This window comes from Leuresthes tenuis, unplaced genomic scaffold (genome assembly GCF_036924035.1).
Source record: "Leuresthes tenuis unplaced genomic scaffold, fLeuTen1.0.hap1 SCAF_9, whole genome shotgun sequence".
Taxonomy (NCBI): Eukaryota; Metazoa; Chordata; class Actinopteri; order Atheriniformes; family Atherinopsidae; genus Leuresthes; species Leuresthes tenuis.
Window position 1 is genome coordinate 25,345,644 of NW_027325363.1, and position 23,831 is coordinate 25,369,474.

General features: G+C 38.5%; 1 protein-coding gene across 1 annotated transcript in view; it reads left to right on the plus strand.

Annotated features, from left to right (window-relative positions):
• LOC140314667 (calsyntenin-2-like) overlaps positions 1-23,831 on the plus strand; it is a 286,768-nt gene that overhangs the window by 234,333 nt on the left and 28,604 nt on the right. Inside the window, exons 9-10 of the mRNA XM_072392991.1 lie at positions 13,284-13,446; positions 20,342-20,508. Of these exons, the coding sequence (XP_072249092.1) occupies positions 13,284-13,446; positions 20,342-20,508 (330 nt within the window). The remainder of the gene's footprint in view (positions 1-13,283; positions 13,447-20,341; positions 20,509-23,831) is intronic.

Genomic DNA, 23,831 nt, shown 5'->3' on the forward strand with positions numbered 1-23,831 from the left:
CCACCAGCCATCTGGACAAACTCATATATACATGACTTTTGTAAACATAAAGCCAGTTATCTCACATGCATTCATGCAAGAAAGCCAATATATTAAGGTAGAATGCTCAGAGACTATCAGAGATATTCTATAGCTGGCTGAATGCAATCTGCCCATTCTGGTTATTGTGCACTGTTTTGCTCTGAAAGTAACCCTAAAGGTGTGATTAATTTAAATATACCTTCCAGACTCTTAACCTTAAGGCCTAAACTCTCTCTTTTTACAAATCCCTTTTAAAACTGGCATATGCTGTACACACAGTTGAGCCTGTGGTGCCAATTTTAGACTTTCCTGCATTTTTATCCGGTCCTATTCCAAACCCAGATCAGAGGGGTTCTGTCTCATTTGAATTTGAAGTAGGCTTAAGTGTTGCAGTGTGTTTGCATATCAGTCAGACGGGAGAAAAGAAGGAGAGGATGATGAAAGAAAGGGCGATACTGTGAGGGCAAACACATGTTTAACTTATTTCGGGCCACATACTGTTAGACTTATATAATCTTGCTTAGATATGAGAGTAGAATCCTTCCATCCAACATATCCAGCTACAAATCAGTGCAACTCCAGGATCATATCTGCTCACAACCACTTTCTGAGAAACACTGGATCAGCTCTCAAATGCTGGATACCGTTTACAGAAAGAGGTAAGTCACAGTTGAAGCTGCAGCACAGCTAGACTGGCTCCCAAAGTGTCTGAGATTCTTTCCGGGGTGAAATAAGGTAATCCCAGTTTCTGCATCTGAATATTCTGTCTTTACTGAAAGCCAAGGCTTTGGGGATTGCAGGATCCAGAAGTGTTTGCAAAACCAGTACTAAAAGATAATGTTATTGTTTAAGTGTGTATGGTTTCGACAGCTAAAGAGTTAGAAGAAACATAATATTTGTTTTCTGACAGACTGATGTTGTGTTTCATTGACATAAATCATGGCAGATAAAAGTGCTATACATTGTTTATATAGATGTTTGTTTAACATGCTTCCTATTCTATTCTTCAGAATTTCCATATCTGACTGAACAAAAGCTGTGTCATGATTTGTCTTGTACATAAACCGGGTTTCCCTTGTTCTTCATTTCCATGTGATAAGGTTGTTACTTCTGTCTGCTTTGTTCCCTCCCTTGAAATAGACTCATTCCATTTCTCAAAGGTTACTCTGAAAGCTAATGAGGAGAAAATCAGTCAAATCAAATCCCTCAAATCAGCTTTTCTCCAGAGTCACTGTCATTTAACACAAATACTTCTACTTGACCTCAATGTTACACTGGTTTTACTGAGTATTGTCCTTTTTCATTTCATACTAGGCATATTTTTGTAGGTTTTGTACATTTTTAAGTTTGTAGGATCTGCTCACACTCTGTGCTCTTAGCATACATGAGCATATGCTGCAAGCGTACGGAAACGAAACACCTCATCATTCGCAGTGCTTTAAGCTCTAAATGTATTCACTGTGTGCTGCAACTTGTGGTAATCATTTTTAGTTTGACAAATTGCCAGTAGTAAAACTTTGCTAAACCAACAATAACTAACCCAATCTTATGACAGAGCATGAAATAGCTACGCTGGTTCACAGCACAAAATGGTGCTGACACCTCGCAGTAAAAGGTTAAACAACTGAGCAGTTACCAAGTCTGCCTTAATGTGTTCCCTGCAGAGATAAACGTTTGTTTTGTCAGCATATCTACCTTATAGGCTTACATATGATGGCATACACCTTTCATGTCTTTTCAGTGTTTTGGCCACAAACACCAGCATTTCCCCACAGAATCAGATTATACTCATGGTGGTCTGTCACAGTGAAGCGCTGTATCAAACTTCTGTCTTTAGATGATTAGCTAAATAGTTCCAACTAGAATGCATCCACAATCATAGATTGTGCCACTACTATCTTTTGGACATCTAACAAACATACCTATTCGTCATGACTACTGGTGGCCACACACAAGGTCGAACCCAAGAACAGACAGAGACAGGGTAAGACGGAGAATACTTTATTTATAATGATGAGCTTAAGAAGGTTCCCAGGAGATTCTGGTCAGGTGGGTCACTATCATGACAGTTATTGTCAGTCAAGTCCAAGGAGAAAGGAGGGGTACCAGAAGTTGTAGACGGTTATGAAGCTGTTCCGAGGCGTAGGCAGGGCAAGCAGGTACATGAAAGCAGTTGGTATCAGAACCGGTCTTTGAATATAGTGAATTGGCCAATGGTGTAGTAAATCCAACAAGGTTCCAGGAATGAGGATCTCATTGGGGAGTAAACTGTAACAAAAGAACTAAGGTAAGTAGCAACGAACACTTTAGACACGAGGACTTAAAGTTGACCTGATTTTACCACGAAGGTAGTGAGACAATCTGGCGTCGTCTGTGGCTCCAGCCGGTCCTTACAAAGCCAGAAACTGATGGCAGATGAGAAACAGGTGTGCTGCAGGAGCTCTGTAGACTCTGTCTGATATTTCCCATTACCTGCTCTGCTCTGCCTGAAACTCACACACAGCCTGACACTATTAGACATTTTCTGGTGAGATTGGGCTGCTGTAATAAACCCACATGTTTTTATGTAATTTTGTCTAGTTGACTTGAAAATGCACACATGTATGTTCTGGAGTTCTTGATTATAACACTGATACCTGTGTGTATCTCTCCCTTAAAAAACAGTTCCATACATTTCCATACAGACATATATGGTGACACATGATTCGCGTACAATTAATCTTTAAACAACACTGTTTAATGTACTCTGATATATTTCTGAAATAGTTTATCTAAAAAAGGGGGGGCTGGTTTTATGTATCGTAAGTTTTCTGATGCATCTGCCTTGAATAGTTAGTAAATATATTTGTGCTAATATCATGTGTTGCTGAAACAAATTATTTCTGGTACATCATAGCAGAGGAAAAATGCATTTGAAAGCTCTTGTTTCACCTCATTCTTTAATTTGATATTCAAATCTGCCACAAATTTGTTGGTGAAATACCTTCCAGGTGATATTTTTTACAACAGCTTATTTTTTATCATCTCAACTCTCTCGTCTCTCTCAACCACATCATAAGACTGTAAATCTTATGTAATGGTTATGGTTGGAAAACATCTTCAATATCCAACTAATCCATGTGAGTTGGTCTTGTTTCTGCTACCTGTATCACCTGTATCAGTATTCATGATGATTCAGCAGGATGTCTCACCAGGTGAGTGTTTGGATTTTTCTGTGCTACTGATGTTCTGAATAGATGCTTTAATGCAGGCTATTATAGTGTTTAAATAGTGTGCAGACTCTGTTCACCTAGCAGCTTAGTAATGGTGCTAACCATTATGTGCTGACACATAAGCCATTGTTTGGCTCTGAGTAAGACCTGCAGCATCATTTATTAAATTAGATTTTAATGGTAGTATGAAGCCTTAGCTGGTTTATTCTTTTTTTTTTTTATCCAGAGGTCCACAAATCAATGTAGTTTAATCTTTCATGTTAAAATCGGGTTATGATTAATACTTAGTCACTTGACTTTCTAAGTTGTTTCACATTCATGACTGTAATCTGTTGCACCAAAACAGTGTTAAAACGAAAGGAACCGGAACTAAAAGTAATCATTTCAACCTTTTCTGAAGGAAAAAAATGACACTTTTTAAGACAAAACCCCCCACAAATGTTTAATTTTGCAGACATCATACCGCACATATTACTGGGTCAATAAAAAGCCACACATTTTAATGTAATTTTAGTATGAAAATATTGGTGCTTCACAATAACTGAACCACTCTGCTTCTCCAAATAAATGCAGCAGAGTAAGACTACTGAAATGGCCATAAAGCCTAAAAACTTGCCATATATTCGTGTGTGTGTGTTTCTATGCATTTGTGCACTTATATTTATATGTTGTCTGTGTGTAGCCCATTATGAGCTTGTGAAGAGGTCATTTGGCTGTTGACTCTTGGTCTCTGCTGGGAGCAGTTGTATAATTGCTCCTCTAATTAGTCACTTTAGCCAGCCGGTAATTCATAGTCACCTTCAAGTATACTCCTCCCATGCCCACATAGACAATAATACAGTACATGCCCTGTACACACACATACACACACACGTACCAGAAACCATTACTTTCCTATCACTCTATTTTAATTGTTTCCTCTATTTTTGTAATTATACGTTCTCAAACACCCCATTTTTAGATGCTTTTAACAACTGATGAATGGTTTCCATATTGACACTGAGCTGACATTGATTAATGACAATAATGTGGCAGTAAAGCAAACTTTTGCTAACGAAACTCATGTGTTAAATCTTAGAAACTGGCCTGTAACACAGCACTTTGTTTTTAATGAAAGCAACAGTCACTGAGGTGTCACAAATGGTTTTAAAAGGTTTTTCTCATGTAATTTCTGTCTCATTTTGAGTGTCTACTATTACTTCACATTATTTTTAAAGATGAAAGTCAGGTGTTTTGCAGCACCTGTTAGCTTAGCTGCTTGTATAGCTGATGTGAAGTAGTTATATAATTTTCCATCTGCAAATTAGCTTTGAGGTTTATTTGATCTTTTTCAGTTTTTCATTATATAAAAGAAACAAAATACCTAATTCAGGATCCCAGTTTTGTAATAACTAATTCATTATATACTGAAGTTCTTGCACTGCCTCTGCAGCAGGGCTTAAATCATTTCAAATCATTTTAAGGACTATAACTGAAAGAACAACAAGACCAGATGACAACCTTTTCTGACTTTAAAACCTTTCTCACAATGCACTGCCCTGCTTCTCAGCATTAGTTATGAATTGTAGTATTGGGCTACCACTAAGGAAATAACATTTATATCCATATATCATTTATATGGATTTTGCTGCAATCTGGCATTGTGCTAACTAGCTTAATATAACAGCCAGCTTTTCTCAAGTTTTAAACCAGTTAAATAACATCATTGGAAATGGAATGTGGAGCCTATATTGTATCAGATCAGTTTTTATTTCATTTTTTTTAAACAAGATCACAATGTGATTTTCCTACTCTCGCTGCCTCCAACAATTCTACAGTTTTCAGGCCATCTTCACCATCACGCCAAAGAAAGAGGAGTTGATCTACAGGTGAACTGAGTGTATATGTTGGAGAAATTTCAGAAAATAATTTCAGAGAAATTATGAATGGGTTATCTGGACTTTATCATCAGGGTTACTTCTGTTTTATTATTGATACAACGCAAGTGCCCAGATGTATGAATAATAGATTACAATGATTCTGCTGTTTAATTTAAATATATGGAAACAGATATGTTATACTGATATCCTCCACAAGCTCCTTTTTCATAATGTGATTATGTCTTGATTAATTTGGCATACTACAATCCAGTGCCTCAAACCAATCAAATCCTCTCTTTTTATACTTTGCCTCACTTTGACTGCACCCTAACGTTCTCTTTCTTTCACTGGTTCCACCTCCTTCCCACCTCTATGTAAAGTCACCTTCTTTCTAATGCTCATCAATCTCTGTTGTGGCTTCCTCCTTCAGCATGCCCTGCATGCCCCACTCCCCCCTTAGCTCCATCTCTACACCTTTTTGACGTCTTCATTCTGACACCTCTCTGTCAGTGTCTTTCTGTAACAATAACCTCCTGTTTGAAGGCAAAGCACTTTTACACAAAAAGCCACTTTCAGTCACATATGCATTAATACAGCCCTGCTTAGTCTATGAAGTGACTTTTTCAGCCTAAACAGTTTCTGATTATCATACTCACAGGAGGTGGTGATAACTCTTAGGTTCCTTATAAAGCTCTGACTGAAAAAAGAATCAGTCTTGTTGTTATATGAGTCTGAAACCAAACTTAATGTGAACTTATGATGCATCATATAAAAAAAAAAATCCCTGCCTTTTTTCTCTACTCTACTCCCGAAGTCAAGAAACAGCCATCTGTAATATTTTAGTATAGTTGAGGGTGTCATGAAAACAAAGAATGCTTCAACAGCAGTCATCCAGGTTAATCTGTACACATTATTTTAATGAGAAGAAAATCATTTTTGTATTTGAAACATATAAGAAAAACATTACAGTTGCCTAAACTAGCTGTAGGTAGCGTAAGAAACAGCTCAGAAAATGTTTTCATCCTGCAGTGTTGATTAAGAAATAAAATACATTTGAGCAACTTTAACATGAATTTATAGGTGACGCTAAGATTTTGTGTGGCGGGACTGAGTGAAAGACTGATTTGTTCATACATCTTCCAGAAAGCATAGCTCCATTGTGTTAGCTATCCAGGTTAGCTCCAGTAACTCAGACAGCAAATTTATGAACCAGCAACCAGTTCTCACTCACATTCAGGAGCCCATTGTGTTGTTTTGAAAGGAAAGTATACCCTTAAAGTGTTTCCCTGAGTTGCTAATGTAACAATTGCAGAGAGACATGTTGCCATGGAAAATGTCTAAAATACTCTCTGCAATGAAATCTACTTTATTGTGTATTTGAATGCCTCACCATGATGCTTTTCAAGCCCCAATCAAGTACTTTTATTATGTAATGAAGAGGAGCGTAATTACTGTGTAAGAAGTTAAGATCAAGACAGAGGACCTCCAAATGCAGTGGATTTGACTTTTTGATGAAGCAACTCTGGAGAATGATGCTTCTCTATTGCAGTGTACTAACTGGACAGCCAGAGCATCACTTGTTGCTGCAGAAGGATAACTGACAATATGGAGCTGGAAAGCAGTTCCCTCTGTCAGAAAGTGATGAGTGCGGGGTACCCTGTGGTGAATTCTGATGTCAAGGGTAACCCAAAATGTATTTGAACCAGTGGCCATTTCTCACTGGTCTAAAACCCTAGCTGTCCCACCCAATGAATGAGAGTTAGCAGCCCTCCCAAACAATGTTAGCAGAAGCAGAAAGTGGTCTGAGTGAACATCTCTAAAAACATGGTTGTCATATTGACTTGGTTTATGAAGAAGATCATTTCTGATCACAAAGACAGCAATGCCATTTAGTTATGCTAGCAGACTTGTTCTTTTCCCTTTTTGCAAGTGAAGTTAAGCTAACTGACCACCGATTTCTTGTGTGCCCCAAAAGATGATGAGGGATCTTTGATGTGTGTTGTAACATTTCTCTACCTCTGAATTCCATTCTATGTCCTCCAGTTATTTCAAATGTAAGGGAAGTTAAGCTAACTGACCATTGTTTTTCCCCTCATATGTATTTACTGCTCAGGCTTGAAAGTATCCCTTCTGTCTAGAATTCACCAAGAAAGCTGCATTTCTACAGAATTCTAAATTGCAGCTTTTGATCATCTATACTTTTATAATCTTCCTCCCACTCTCCCCTAAAGTCTTGTCTCTTTCTATTACTCCTTCTCCTTCAGTCATCTCCGCTCCACCTTCTTCCCATATGTGTAATTTCTCTCCCCTGCCTGCTTCCGATCTCACTTCACATCATCTCTTTGTTCTCTACCTTTGCCATCTTTTCTTTCCATCTCTTGTTTGAAGTTAAGATGTTGGGTTGGGTGACACATCTCTTAGAGTCTTTCAACACCAAAGGACTGGAGGCAGCAACTCCCACTGTCAAGTTCTAATGGAGAGACAGGCAAAAAAGAAAAGCCAAAATAAACTACAGTGAGAAAATAAGAGTAAAATAAAATGGGGCAGCTAGCACTTCTGTTTTCTTCTCATCGATGAGTGCCTCAAGAGATGATGAGGGATCTTTGATGTACGTCGTTTCCTTTCTCCACCTCTGAATTCCTTTCTATGTCCTCTGGTTATTTTGAATCCTCCTTCTCCTTTGTTTGTGTGGTTATTTATTTAATTATTTTTTTCCATCTACCAGTTTTTATCAGGCAGAGACACTGGAAATCAGAGTGTTAGGGGAACTTTTTGCTCAGCTTTCAGGTGAGCTGGCAGTGCTATCCTAAACCTCAACTTTGGCTTTGACGTTTTTTTAAGGCGACACTTAGGGTTTTGGATTTATGTCTTTGCAATTTTGTATTGCGTGCAACTGTTTGTGGGTGGGTGTTACTTGTGGTGTATCCAAGTAATAATCAATCAGGTGGGCACATTGAATGCATGTGGCTTTGCTCAGTGGTGATAAGCTTTGAGGTTGTGAACATCTTTGGTTTTCTTGGGTCATTTCTAAGGTTTAATAACGGATTCTTATTTCACCTTCTACTCACACACACACACAAACATACACACACAGACAATACACATAGGACAAAGTGTCTTCGTCCATAGCCAGCTGGCACCCTCCAGTGAATATGAGTGCACCTGTTCTCTAAAGCTGTAATCATTTTTCTGACAAACTGTTGAGCATTTATGCAGTTCAAGCTACTATATATCTCATCATAGTCTATAAGATCTGTAACTTAGCCACACTCACTGCCTGGCAGGCACTGTAAGTTCTATCAATTCTAAGGTTTTACTAATCAGGGCACAATGAAAAAAACATCTGGTCTCTACCAGATTTTAAAATTAGGTGAATACAATCTCAGATTGTCAAACCAAATTTAGCAGCGATAACTTGAAGTAATTGTTTTCTTTATGATGTTAGCAGTCACTATCACTATCATCATTATGGAGGGGTTTTGTCCCACTCCTCTAAACAACACTTGTCAGCCAAGGCAGTCACATTTGCACAGCCCTCTTAAGCTCTGTGAAGGTATGGATCTTCACTGGACTTCTGCTACAGATTTGCTTGTGTGCCTAGGACCTGTTGCATGATAGTTATCAGATTGTTGGCTTCATTCTGGAATACTTTGATATACAAAAGAGTTCATGGTCGACTCAATGACTGGCAGGTCCTGTGGCTGCAAAATAAGCCCAAATAATCACCCTTCCACCACCGTGCTGGACAGTTGGTTAGATTTACAAGGGCCATCATTCCTGAAAAGATTGGCAACTGTCTTGAATGTTTTGAGAGTAATCTTTCTCACTGTAGAATGACTGACTCCAATTTGATTGGAAGTGGCATTATAACCCTCTCCAGATGAATGGGCAGAAACAGCTACTTCTCAAACAACTATTTCCCTGTCTTTCCTCCTTGGCATTGTGTTAACAAACACCTGAATGCTCCAAACCAGCAAACTGACAAAATGTCTGCTTTTAAAAAGACGGTATATGTATTTTGTATTCATTTATTTTTTCATAGATAAGATTTCAGAATTGAAAGATGGTTTACTTTTCTTTTCACATGACTATGTTTTAGAAAGTGTGAGTAATTCAAAAATGTTTTATAGATGTTTTGATACTTTTATACCATAAAGACATGAAACTTTAACATTAAAGATGAGCACATGGTAATTCTTTAAAGGAGAGTGCAACTTAGATTAGTATTGCATGATTTTATACAAAAGTCCCTAGTTTTGCCAAGTCTAAACGCACCTGATTAGACACACAAACCTTTACCTCTTTGACAGAAAGTGAGGAAGAACTGAGCCATCTTATCTCATCGCTACATTTTCATAGCCCTGCACGGCTTCTGCACTTTTGTTAAATGATGGCTACACACTCTCTGCCCAAAAGAGGCAGCTCAAAATGAACTTGAGCAGAGCAAAAGTGAAAAGACACAAAGAAAACAGAGGCAAAGGTTGAGAAAGAAAGACAACTTTTGAATGAGTACATATGTTCTTGGTTTTTTGCTAATAATCTGCTTTTAAACAGCTATAGCCTCACAGCATGATAAAACACAAGCTCTGTGATTTATGTCAGTGAAAGATATAGATGGTCTCTAGCAAAAAGAAAAGAACATTTCTAAACAAGGACAACTTTTGTTTCCATGTAATAAGCAACACTTCAATTAAAATCAGAATCATGTTAATTGGTCAAATGTGTTAACATGCACAAGGAATTTGGTTCCAGCTGTTGGTGTCTCTCAGGCAACAAGGTGTAAAACACAGTATAGAGAAAGTGTTGTGTTTTTAAAGCATTTGAGTCATGACCTTCATATTGAAACGTACAGATTTTTTTTATTCTATGCAGATGTGCACAACCACACCAATGTATCGAATCATTGCAGGTTTGTTTTCCATCTGTCAACCTGACAATAGCAAGATAGTGTTTATTTCCCTGCAGCAAAAAAACTTGGAATAAAAAGCCACTTAAACATTGAGCACTCTTACAACAATGTCAACATACACAATGAAAAAAAAAAGTAAATTTTGCTTGACTTTGCATTACTATGATGAGTTTTGTCAAGTTATTCTCCCCTTCCTATCTATGCGATGTCTTTCGAGCTCAGGCAGCCTCCTTTTGGGCATGAACGTCACATCATTTCCCCTTTTAAGCCTGCAAGAGAAAATCGCTCACGAGGCACTCAGAGCCCAGATGAACCTTAGATCTCTTTGAAATACTGAATAGAAAAAAGTGGAAACGCGAGAGAGGATCATCTCAATGTTTGAGTGATTAGGGTGTGTGCACACCAGTGTACCGAAGAAATGTGACACAATGCACCATAGTCATGAGATTTAACCACATAAAAAAATTAAAAAAAATATCCAGTTGATAGTCACAGTGAAGAATAAATGTATACAGAATTTGCAGGAATTAAGCTCCTGTGTGTTTGTACTGTGCTTTGTTTTCGGATGTCTTAAAATCTAACTAAATAACCGAAGTCAGTTATTAGTTTCAATTGCAGCTCAGCGCCGCCAAATCAGATAACCAGATAATCCCTTTCAACGATTCTCAGCAACTACTCAGCAGATCGACATGCTGCATGAGCGTGAAGCAGCTGTGCAGAATGATATTCAATAGGCCATGTTGTATCTTGCACCTACACAACAGAGAAAATTAACCTCATCGATTAGATATCCTATCTGCTATGCTAGCATGGTGTTAATAAGCAAGCTGTAGAGCACTCCTCATTAAAGAGGGAAGTTACTCAAGGCTAAGTGTTCAAGGCTGTCTCTGGTTTTATCAGACGAGCTGAGAGGAAGAGACAAAGCACTGCCCGATGACAGGTGCCACTGCTGAAGCACAAACCATAAAGTAGAGGAATGGGAATGTGGAGACAGACAGACATGCTTTGGTAAGCTGACAGAGTCAATTAAAAAACACAGCAAGGCAGGGTAAATGGTCAAGCAGGCTGAAGAGTGCTCCAGTGAAGCATTTTTTTAGAGAAGGTTGAACAGGTTAAGTACTAATGCATTTCAAAGAGCATTTAGTACAGTGTAACCGTTTAGCTTTAACTTTACATGCCAAGAATGAATGTTCAATCAGTTTTCCTGCCACATTAAAACACAAAGCTGATGCAAGCTTGTATTTGCATTAGAATACAAGCAATTACAAGCATCTGAAAGGTGATTTCTCAATGGGGTGGCCTGGTTTCTGCTTTGAGGTGGTTAGAAGTTCAGAAGTCTGGGAGAGTAAACACTTCTCCTGCACACTGAGAGGACCAGCTGATAGGATGCCTCTTGAGTGCCTGCCTTCAGAGTTTGCATGGCACTCCAAGCTGAGTGTAGGCCACAAGGCTGACCCAGGACTCATTACTGAGATTATAATTCAACCTTTGGTGTGGTACCAGATATTCTATTTACTGGCATAGCATAGACATCTCACTTACTAAACCCTCTGATTTCTGGGTAAATGTGCACTGCAGATTAAGAACAACCAGCATAACATAGAAAGTAGCGTTTAAGTAAAATACAAGTATTCTATATTAAAGTTGCTTATCTCAGCTCTTGTTTTGAAACTGTGAATCAAATGTCTATAAACGTCATTGTCGAGAGCATGTCTGTTTTTTCTCAGTTTATCTGTGCTGCATACCTGCATGGTGTGAGCATATTTCACTAATATAGGATCTGCACACCTCAGATTGAATTCCAGTCTGCTCTCTTTCTGCCATTCTTTGTTGTATTTTTTCCCCGGCATTGTCAGTTAAGTTGCTTAGAAACTCCATCAGTTAACTGATTTTTGGTTTGTCTGACCTGGTGACTGTCACCTATAGGTTCAAGGGATGAAAAGGGTGCAAGGCAAAGGCAAAATGCAATTTTCTTTGCAAGAAAAGAACTAGGCGAGATATTAGGCATGCCCAGCTATGCTACTTAAGAAGCAAGTTCCTACAGCAACTGCCTTTCAGAAAATAAAACCAAAGTTGCTTATGATAAGCTGACTTAGCAAATGTGGTGGTCAGTCCCAAACATGCAGCACCACATCTGTTCTATAAACATTTATTGTGGTTCCGTCTAACAAAAGATTGTTCAGCCAGTATCTAACAGACTTCTTGTCATGCTCTTTTTATTGTTTAATTTTGTAAGCAATGGTTTCCTCCCTGACATCATCAACAGAGTGATTTGATTCGTACAATGTCACTTTGCACCTGGAAAGCAAGTTTAAACTGATCATACTTGTACCAGTTTAGAAGCCATTGGCCAGTTTCTGTCTCTGCTTGTAGTCAGTAGCCTGCTTGTGCTCTTGTCCTCTCCTATCTTGGTCAGTCCCTGTTATTTCTAAGATATATAACAAAATATCTTGAAATTGCTAACTAGTCTACAATTATATAGCGCCTTTTTAACCTTGTCTATGTTCTACAAAGCACTATACTTGTGTTTCTCATTCTACCATTTGCTTTCATTTCTATACACACACTAATATATGTATATATTTATATATATATATATCCTCACGCTGTGCTGATGTAGAAATTGGATTTATAGTAATCTGTTGAACTGTCACAAAAGGATGAAGCTTTATTTCTCTGAGATTCCACTTTACAGTGTGCATTTTCAGTGTAGTCTTGCTTTCGTCTCAGTCAGTAACTGGTAGATAATTTAAGTTTAATATTTAATATATTATTGCTCAGTTTTGTTGCACCCCTTACATCATATTTCTGTGGTATGATTATCACTCTCTGACACAGGGGCATGAACATGATAAGTTCAAAAGAATTACAACTATAGAGTTTAAAAGAATGCAGCTCTATTAGAAAGCTCAAGGGGACAATGACAGGTTTGATGAATACAAAGATGAATCACGCTGTGGCTTTTTCGGTTACCAAATTCTGTCCCAAAGCAATACCCATAACCACCCCAATTATTATGTGAGAGGAATACCAGTGAAGCCATGCTGGTGGAATGGTATTCATTCAATGGGCAGAGCTGTTCTGCTGCTTCAAAGTGAGCTAAATGTCAACAAGGAGACAAAAAAAATGTTTATTTTAGAGTGGTCAACTGTTGTTTCTGTGTGTTATGTTGTTAAGATTTACATAATTTAAAATTTCTGGAACTTTCCTGAATAACTAAGTCTTGATAATGTAGCACGCAATAATTATTGCACTCCCCTCTCTTTGTCTTTTTCCTGTCAGATATGTGACAAGGAGTGGCATTACTACGTCATTAATGTGGAGTTCCCGGTGGTGACGCTCTACGTGGACGGAGTCACCTATGATCCCTATCTGGTGACGGATGACTGGCCCATCCACCCATCACAGATTGATGTGCAGCTCACAGTTGGTGCCTGCTGGCAAGGTAAGCGCAAACCACTGATGATGTTGATAGCGATGATGTTTATGATGATGATGATAAAGTGTGGTACAGATGGTCGTTTCATTTTTTTTTTTTATTCAATCTCCTCTACGAACATAACTGAAAGAAAAGTTTTGACATTAAATTAAAACTAATTTAATGTATATTTGGGGGAGTGTGTCATTTCCATTTATGAAAAAGATAAGCATAATGTTGCAGGAGTATAATGACGAAGGAAGTCCCTGAGTGTGGAACATGTTCTTTGGCCTTGAATGAACAGTGTAATTAAGAAGAGTGCTTACTCTGTCTTTGACAAACGACTGAACCAGTCCAAATGAAGGCGTACAATTAAATTGTCCTCTAAACTGATAGCTGCCACTAATTGCACGTGAAAGAGAAAGGACATTTCTACACTCAGCACACCACACCATTGATTTGATAGCCCAAATGAGACTGCTCAGTGATGCTTTGCCTCAGATAAAGATATTTCTCTGTGTGGGAGCAGGAGCCACTCATCTTGTGTCGTTTTCAGAACAACCTGCCACCCGCCCCTCTCCTCTTCTGCCCAGTCCTTCCATCTCTTTTTCTGAGCACCAAACAGAGTTCCTTTGGGAGGAATAAAAAGGCCTTGAATAAAATAAAGGGACTTAAGAGACTATTTTAGCTACTTTACAATCAGGGCTAAGCCTCAGTATAGAGTCATAACGGCGATACTGAAATCTTAACATAAGCCATTAGCCGCAGCAAATTGCCTTTTCAAAGTGCCAAGCGAGAAGTGCGGCATATTGACTACAACTCCTTAAGCTTCAGCTCGAAACCTGTTTTCAAAGCAGACGTCACACTTGCAGAACCAGGTTAGACCTGCAAGTGCTCTGTGTGACTTTGCCTTTTATTGCTTATTGGTTGGGTTTACAGAGAAACACTCAGTTGGTGATTTAAAGTCCAGACAGGACATGACATGATAGAGTGTGATGGCAGAGTAAGTAAAAAAAAGGATTTGTCAGCTCTAAACAGTACAGTGATATTCTGCTGTATTTAATTCAATTTAATGATTTAATTTCATGGTTCATAACACCTAAATGGCCAGTTAGCATTGTCTAATGGAAACAGATTCTGTTCTGACCAACATGAATAAATTGAATCTAGAATGATTCGATCTCGTGTATTTATCCAAAGAGATCATTTCAGTGTAGCCTGACGAGGATTTGGGGCATCGGTAAATCTGTAAAATTTCTTATTAAACCTGCCTCAAAAACCAGCCACCAGCTGCTGACACACATGATTCAGATAGACTGTGACCAGAAGAAAATGTCCAGTTTTAACATTTTTGTATTAAATCGTGACTGCAAGAGTTTAGTTATTGAGTAAGAAGGAACATTTCTCTGAGAGCAAACTTAAACAAGGAAATGCTAGATGCAACATACCTTGCTCAGGCAAACTAGAGTTTTGCCACATTGGCTCATATAGCTTTAATAACACATCATAACGTCACCAGTTCAGCTCCATAGAATGCAATATTTTATGTTCTATCACTTGTAAAAAAGACACTGAATCAGCCCTGCAATAAAACCATGGAGGGCTCTGCATTAGTGGCACTAGTGAGACTTGAATTCAATAACTTTATTGTACAGTTCAGAGGTAATTTATTCAATTATAGGGTTCATGCTACAAAAAAATGTAAAATACTCTTAACTAGAAGAGGCAAAAAGAAACAAAAAAAAAACTTGTTACTTTCCAAGACTTTCATTTAAGAATCCCCAAAGGCCTTATCAGGGATGGCTGGATGGAGCACCGCGTTTTTTTCCACTTTTGGTCTTTTTTGACATGAGATTGAGACCAACATGTGTTCAACTGATAAAACAGCACTTCTGTACTAAAACACCTCCTGGTTGGGTGTTGACAGGAACATTACTTGGTTAGGGGTCACAAACAGTTAGGTCTAAAATAAACAACCAAAGACTGAAACCCGTCCATTTTTCTTTTGTTGCTGAATAAAGTAAAAACTTATTTAAAAGTGCTGGCAGTTTTAGTCATGACATAGGATGAGAAATTATAATGGTTAGAGCTAAAGAGCATTTTCCTTACAACCAGAGGCTGAACAACAACAAAGCTTCTCTCACTGTTTCTTTGTGTGGATTTTCTTATAAAAGTACCTTCCTTTGCTCAGCCTTCTTACATCACATCAGAGAGTAAGTGCTGGCGGTGCACTTCTCCCACTGTCAGCCTATATTTACCCTTTGACCAGTTCAGAGGTGTGTAACAGTCAGAAAAACACAATCATTTTTCCTCGTTCTTCTCCGTCTTTGTGTGTAATCACAAACTGTGTCTCTGCCTCCCTGACTTTCGGCATCACAGCAGCAAGAATGCAGATAGAACTCTGATGATTGCATATGCGCACAATTCAAAACTGGTATACCGCATAGAAACTACGGTACATTGAATAGACATCGGCCCACGAGGACTGAAACATATACTCTCACTCTAAAACCACACAGTGATTGAGGACACAGCTCTTACCTAAAAATAAGTAATTATCCTATTTCTACCCCACCCATAAATCTCCATTCTCATCTGTTGCTGATTTGGAAATGATGCAAATAAAGGAGAAGATCTGTAGAGCAAGAAGGGCTGCACATTGCTGGCAGTGAGAATCAGACTCTGTAAAGTGGAATGATCAGCAGCTTTATCACCTATATCATTCTCACTCCCTAGACTCCTAGTAATACTCTCACCTCTACTTTTTTCCTTTTTTAATCTTCTGTCTGGGACCCCAATAGATTTCCTGGCTGCAGCCTAAATTGATAACATCTGTCAGGGAAAGACTAATTGGATAGGTGGTCAGAGAACGCCAAGAAAAGGGGAAGGATATCATAACTGAGTTTAAGAAGTGGGAGCAGCTGAAGCATGACGATAACAGAAAGATTAGGTTTGCCTAGATTGGGAATTCCAACCTGACCTTGTAGTTTTTAAATGTATGGATAGAATCCACTTCTCCAAATATCTAATAGGCTACTTGGTGGGGTATCAGTAAGTACTTGAAAGGAAATCCAGGGTGGACCATCATTTAATTTATTTGGTGCCACTGCCTCTACTGAAAAACATAAAGAAGAATATTTATTATATGAACTGACTTATATAATCTAAGATTGAATGGATGTAATATACAATATAAGCAACACAAATTAGGTTGAATACAGGGCTGATTCTTTCTTAACAGAATTAGAAATGAATGTTTCCTAAATGGGTCATCAATGCTCTTTTGGCTTTCCATTTTTTTGCAAAGCACAAAATCTCAAAATCCAACTGTTTTAGTTTAACGTCTTACCCTCTGAGCTCAACTGTCACTGTTGTTTTCCTTCTGATACAGCCAGTAGATATCCAGCTTATGTCTTAATGTGGTGCTGTGAATGCATTCAAAACATGTTTAATGAAAAAGCAATTTAGTTGTAAGTGTTCATGTTGATTTTGTTTTTGGCTCTACACAATGTGCACCACTCTGACATTATTGGTCAGTACCACAAGGAAGCCTTGTGATAGTACAAATATCACAACCTGATTCAGTTCATGAAATAGCCACAGTCGTCCAGTTTCACAGTCAAGGGTCAGAAATTGTGCCATTACTACATTTTATTCAGCCTTTTCCCTTTGCAGATAGATCTTAAGTTTTGATTCATCAACGCGTCAATATACTGTCTCCATAGGTATTCCTGCATGATAACATATCCTTTCCTTGCATTGTTAGTGTTAGTGTTTACTTGGTCACAAATATTTGCAAGAATGTAAAAAAATATGGTCGATTTCTCATCACGTCAAGTGAACAGAAAAACATCAGTCAATGGATACATTACCTACTTACAATTTGAAGCATGGATTGTGGCTCTGCAGTGTTTTAGGCAAGTGGACAAATGTACACAATTTCTGGTGAAACTCGGCTGCATAATAGCAGAGATAGTATTACAATCCTGTTGACTGTAATAACAGAAGCAGGTTTACCTGTGTGTACCATATTTAAACGGCTAGTGGAGACAATTGTTGGCTGTTTTCAACACAGATAGCAAGCAAATTAAGGTAGCATTGGCAAGGCTGCATGCAACGCTTTAGCAGAAAATCTAACTGGTGTTTTAAGAATTCCCAACTCACAAAAAGATCTAGCTGTAAAGAAGGGCCTTACTGTAAAAATGTAACTGGAGCGACATTACATAAAGCTAAAATACATAAGCTGTAAAATCAAGAACAAGCAACATTGTTCTTGATTTGCTTGATGAACAAGCAAATTGTGTTTGGATTTTGGTTAGGTCGATCAACAAATGACAATGAAATTTGGTGGAGAAGTTCAGTTTGTGGCTCAGGTAGATTTCCTGCTTACTTCTCCAAAACTCTCCTCTTTAAGTTGAGATTAGTTGCATTAAGGAAAACTGTGCTCCACACACAGACATATAGAGACAAGCATGAGCTAAGTTGATGACATAGAATACTCTGTTAGAAACAAAGAAAAGTGAAAGATGGGTTTTACAGCCTCCTGATTGTATTTCCATCTGCCTGGTCAAGAAATAGACTTTTATCAGGGTTTCATTTTAGAAGCCAGGCAAGCAAATGACAAGCCACTAAGTTGATAAGATTCTCTTGAGAGATCAAATCAGCTTGTAAGTCTATCCTGTCTGCACCCTGGGTGATAAGGGAGCTCTGTCTAGCCAGTCATTGTGCACAATGTGGCTGCAGGTCAGCATTCATGGTGAGGATTCTAACATGAGGACCTGCAGTCACTGCACTCCATTTATGTCTTGTTTTCAGACAAGGGGAAAAAGGCATGATAAAGTGCTACCAGTAGTGGTCAGTTGTGTCTCTATATGTGCTGACTGAGCTTTTCAGAACCTGTGGGGCAGTGATAAATGTCCCTGCATTATTATCAGGGAATTAGGGTAACCAGGTCAAGTTCTTGTGGGTTTTATATTAAGGATTCTCCCAACAAGAGTTATGGTTCCAAGGCTAGATCTATCTCTTCCAGCTCCCCCAAGATGGGCAACACTAGGTGATCTTTCTACAATAAAGCAGTTTGACTGTTAATTGACAATAACTACAAGGACATACTTGGCCTGGCAAAACCCATTCAGTCAGGGATCACATTTATTGCATTCTCCAAATAACTATAAACTATAAAACTATAAAAACGATGACAACCTACCCCTGCTTCTGCTCTCTTACTTGATGTTTGCAACATGAGTGCTTACAACTTTCAGCTGGCTGGACAACTCAATAATTTGCTGTATCTTTTCAATTACTTTATTACACAGCTTTTCATACTTATACTTTGAAAGATGATGCAGACATGCTGGGTTTTGATAATGACTACTCCCACTCACAGCTGTGAAAAATAACTATGGAAAGATTCAAATGCTGCCGATTGCTATTTGTCTCCAGCAATTATTATAATTATTATGATAAGTGTAACAAAGGCACAAAGTGTCTTGGAAGTGTGTTGAGAGACTAAACAAATAGATATAAAAAGATAGAACTTTGTTTTCTGGGATGCACCTTAAATATCAGTCATTGCACCACTTAATCCTCCAAATGTTTCTGATGAATGAGTAAGCTTGCACTTTTTTCAGAGAATTGTTAAACAAAGGGAATGTTCCATGACTACTGCCAGAAAGAGAGAGAAGCAGAAGAAGAGGGAGGGGATACATTAAATAAATGCAAAGGTGAACTTTTTATACTTAGAGCTATAGTAACCTTTCAGGGTAATGAGTGGTTTAAAGACTCCTCTTGCTGATACTGGCCTTTATGGAGTTCAGAGGAATACTTTTTATATATTGACTTTTCCTTACCTTTATTTAACCTGGATGAACAAACTGAATAACATTTGCAGCACCCTGCTGCTCAATCACTGTAATGGGACACAAAACGTGCATTTGTTCATTAGAACACATGCTTTAAGGCTGGACAAGGTCACTGTTAGACATATTGTATGTCTGCAGGCGAGGAGAGGACCACAGTTTCTGATGAGCATGAGTGAGTTAATTTGGCTAACTTATCAGCAGACATTAGTCCCACATAGTGCAACTGAGAAAGAGCTGCCAGCTGTCTTGCAGCCAGATGAAATCGAACAATCCACTCTCTTTGTCTGCAAAGTTCTGCTGCCTGTATTAGAGTAACCATATGTGGTAATACAGTTGATAAATGTTTGTTTTTATTAAGAAAATGTGAGCTCAGCACCCTCTATGTAAGTTATTTAGTGCATACAGATGTTGAGCTCCCCAACAACAACAGTTAGTACCCATGGGTTGCTTGTTGACATAAATTAAATAAAACAGATCAATACTCCTTATGAAGTGTTTACTCGACCAAGCAACAAAGTCCTCATTATAAAGAAGAATTAGGGGGGTGGATGGTACCAGTACATGCAGTAATTTAAACTGTGGAACAGATTTTTTTTCACTCATTCACATACTTACATTTTATTCATTTCCTCTTTTTTTTCTCTTTTGTGCTTTTTAGACAACACAGCTTCTTTCTTAGGCACCAGCCACAGTGTCCTGGTCAGACTAATGCACCAAAACAACTTTGAGGGATTAGGAACAGATCATGGTTTGGGCAAAAATTGATTATTTCAAAGTGCTGTTGTTAACATTTCAGCATGCCATGTTGGTGTAACCCATGAAAAGATATTTGCGGGACCTATTGTAATTATTAAAAAACAACTGCTGTATTTAAATTAATTTACCTTGTAAACCATACAGTTTCATAGAGAGTAATGACTTTTGTATTGCTCAAGCATCACTGACAGGTCTCCAGAGATCCCCAGTCACCATGAAGCTCTAACAGCCAGATGTTGTAAATTCAAGAGAAGCATTTAATACATGAGTGTGATTACTGGATGTGTCTGTATGGTTGTTTGTAGGTGGGGAAGTAACAAAGCCGCGGTTCACTCAATACTTCCGGGGAAACCTATCTGGACTGACCATCCGACCAGGAAAGATTGAGAGTCAGAAAGTTATTTCCTGTCTGCAGGCGTGCAAAGAGGGACTGGACATTAACTCCCTCGAGAGCCTGGATAAAAGTATAAAGGTACACATGCACACACACACACACACATAGGAGGATAATAAAGGGAAATACAAATTATCGATTGACATATTTAAAGTCATGTTAATACCAATATTTCTTAAACATTTCAATAGAGAGAAGTAAAAGAAGCTAAATGTTTGCTGAGATAAGTCAAGTTGCAGGACTCAGTGTGAGGACACTAAAGAAATGCAAACTTAGGCTTTAAAACTTCTTCACTTTTTATTTTCTAAATGACTTGGTGCAGAAATGTGAAGAAAAACCTTTTAAAAAAAGAAAAAAAAAACTGGAAACCACTCCACATGATGGAGGTAATGTGTGCCTGCATCGCATCCACATGCTACATGTTAATGCTAATGTTACGTTAAAGATTGTTATTATAATTTCAATGTTTTAAAAAGAAATATAATACATTTACAGTTTTCAGGAAAGCGTTTGTAAGATACAAATTTTAGTGATTAGAGACGCAAAGAAAATGCAGATCTGGTTCCGTGCTGGGGTCTGCTCTGATGTCCATGGAACTTATTATGGAAAGAAGAATGCTGCAAAAGCTGCTCAACAAAAAACTGCTTAACATGTTACAAAATGCTGCACGCCCTCCACATAACAAAGTGATCAAGTGTGTTCAATCAGACCGTACAAGAGCTCATTCCTGTCCAAAACAATAGCTTTACGTATTGACTTTTTCTATAATGAGTTACTTTTATCTATTCTTTATGCTGCAAAACTATTTCCTTTCAAATTAAGTATTATTCAATTTAATTTCAATCAGTTATGAACTACACAGTGAGCATTCACCTACACAGTTACTATGTGTCAGCACGATGTCAGTACCTAATATTGATAAAAAAAACAATGAACGGAAGTAAAAATTAAAGACAAATGTTTTCTACACTCATTCAGTATGAAGTGTGCTTTCTCATGGAATATGTACGCAACCAGTGTCTTAATGCTACTTGAAGCACAAACATGGTAAAACTGTGTAGACTACATTGAATATGTTCAGTGGGGCTCATTTATCATTTTATTGTTGCCATCCTTGTTTTTACACTCAGTAAAAACAACCAGCTGCTGGCAAACACGAAAGTGGTATCAGTCATTGTCTCTCTGCACAACAAACACATTTAACAAGAACATTTTTTTTAAATTCAGCTCTTTCTGCAGCAATGAATGTCCTAGAGTTGGTCACTTAAAAAAACATCCTGTGTGTACAAGCAACACACGTTCTTCTTTGGTGTGCGTATATAGACGAACCCCCCAAAAAACACATATTTTTATAGCATTTGACAGAAAAATGCTATTTCTTCAAATCACCAGCTGGCTTTAGTGAAACTCTTGTGCTGCCTTCTTCCTCCCCCCTAAATCCCTCGTTTCACTGGCATGCCTAATCCATCTCCCTGCACCAAGGAAGACAGAAAGCAGACAAGACGAATGGGGGGTTTGTGTAGACCCTAAATAACACCCCCCCACCCCCCTCCCTCGAACCACCCACCAACAGTCCCTGTAACTCTCTTTCTATCTTTCCCGGTTCTTGCTCTCTCCTCCAGTCGCTCTTTTCATAGGGACTCTTGTACTATGATGCGGTAAAGAGATGCTCGCCAGCCTTTGATATGATAAGGCTGGTTGCCAAGAGGGATATGGGAGAAAGGAGAAAGACATCTTCAGGGCCAGTGTATCTTAGAGAGTCATTTCATTTCTTCTTAGTCACACACTCATGTGGCTCCAATAAGTCTGCAGGAGGCTTAAGGACAGCATTTAGCCAAGCGAGTGGAGGGCTGGCACAGCACAATCAGAGAAGAATAACAGGCAGGGAGCGAGAAACAGCTGGAGGTAGAGGCAAATGCACAGCAAGTATAGCGACAGACAACAGAAAATGAGAGGAGACAACGAGAACAGAGAAGTTGTGAATGGGAAAATGACAGGGGACAGGGACTGTGTGGAGAACTCCGTGGAGTGTTGAAGTAGTGTCACCTTGCTGCTGAGACCCAGTTTGAGGAAATGGGCGACACTCAGTGCAGTTCTTGTAGGAGCACGTTATTCTGTCTAAAGAAAAAGCAGCTTGAAATCCCTGCTATTAAACACTGCAGGAGTGCACAGATGTGTACTGGCTTGAATCTGGTCAGTAGAAACTAGTCCTTTTTTTCCCTATGTTTTAGGCGACATACACACATATTCCTATTATCGTCATGATGGCAGCGTCCTTCCTGACTTCCAGCCACCCGCTACTTTCCTTTTTTTGTCAGTACAGTGTGAAAGTCCATTTATAAAAACCTGAAACTACCTTAGAATAGGTGATCCATCACAGTGAACACCAGCTCTGTTTGTTTTAGTCAAAGTGGGTTGCTGCTGCATTACCATGCAGCATAGGCATAATGTTCACATGGATGGATTACCTGAAACAAATTAGTTCCTGCACACATATGTTCAGACTACTGTTAAATGCATACAAAATGGGTCTTCCTAGAACTAAGAAAAAAAACTGACATTTCAACATTTGCAAGACCTTTATTGAAATGATTTTTCTTGACCTCAAACTCAACTCTTGTGAAAAGATTTAAAGTTGAGAAGAAAGTTTGTGCCATGATCTTTATTTTACTCATAGGTATAGACAGATACAATCTGAATTGCACTGAGCGAAAAGGTCAGTATCCTGGTGGGTGAATTGCCTGCTCGCTGTCGGAAATTCACCTTACTCTTGATGATGGTGGACTCGTGTGGAGCTGTTTCTGGGATTAGAAACTTCAGAATATTGTCTCTTTGCTGTCAGGAGCTATGCCCTACCCTGATAGGAAGGGTTGGCACTCTTTTGAACAGGGCATCGAGTCAGTAATTGCAATCCAAAGCAGGGGTTGTTTCCAAGAGTCAACAAGGATTTTACCTGCCCAGAGACTGATGTTTTTACTCAGTGAAAATGAACAGAATTATCTAAGTTTTAAAGATGCAAGTATGCGATTGTTTTTCTGTTATGTTTGGATTCTTTTCTGCTTTTGCAGGATATCATGTTGTGCTCTTCATTTGTCCTATGGTGAACTCTGGGATACTCTGGTCTTTTACAGCCATCTCTAGCTTTGTGCATCATTGAAATTACCAATGTAAATCAGCTGGATTTTTGTTGGATATACAAAATCACAATTACGAAGCAATTCACCTTCCCAGGCTACAGTCTATCTGTCAGTGGCCAAAACAATATTCAAGGAGCCAGACTTTCTTTGAATCTTTGAAGCTGGAATTGGATAATAGTCCTCCAGATGTTCTGAAGGCCTATAAAAGTTTTTCTTTCAATACTGGCTGCTTTTTCATTCATTTTCGCTTGGCATAGCTTGGCA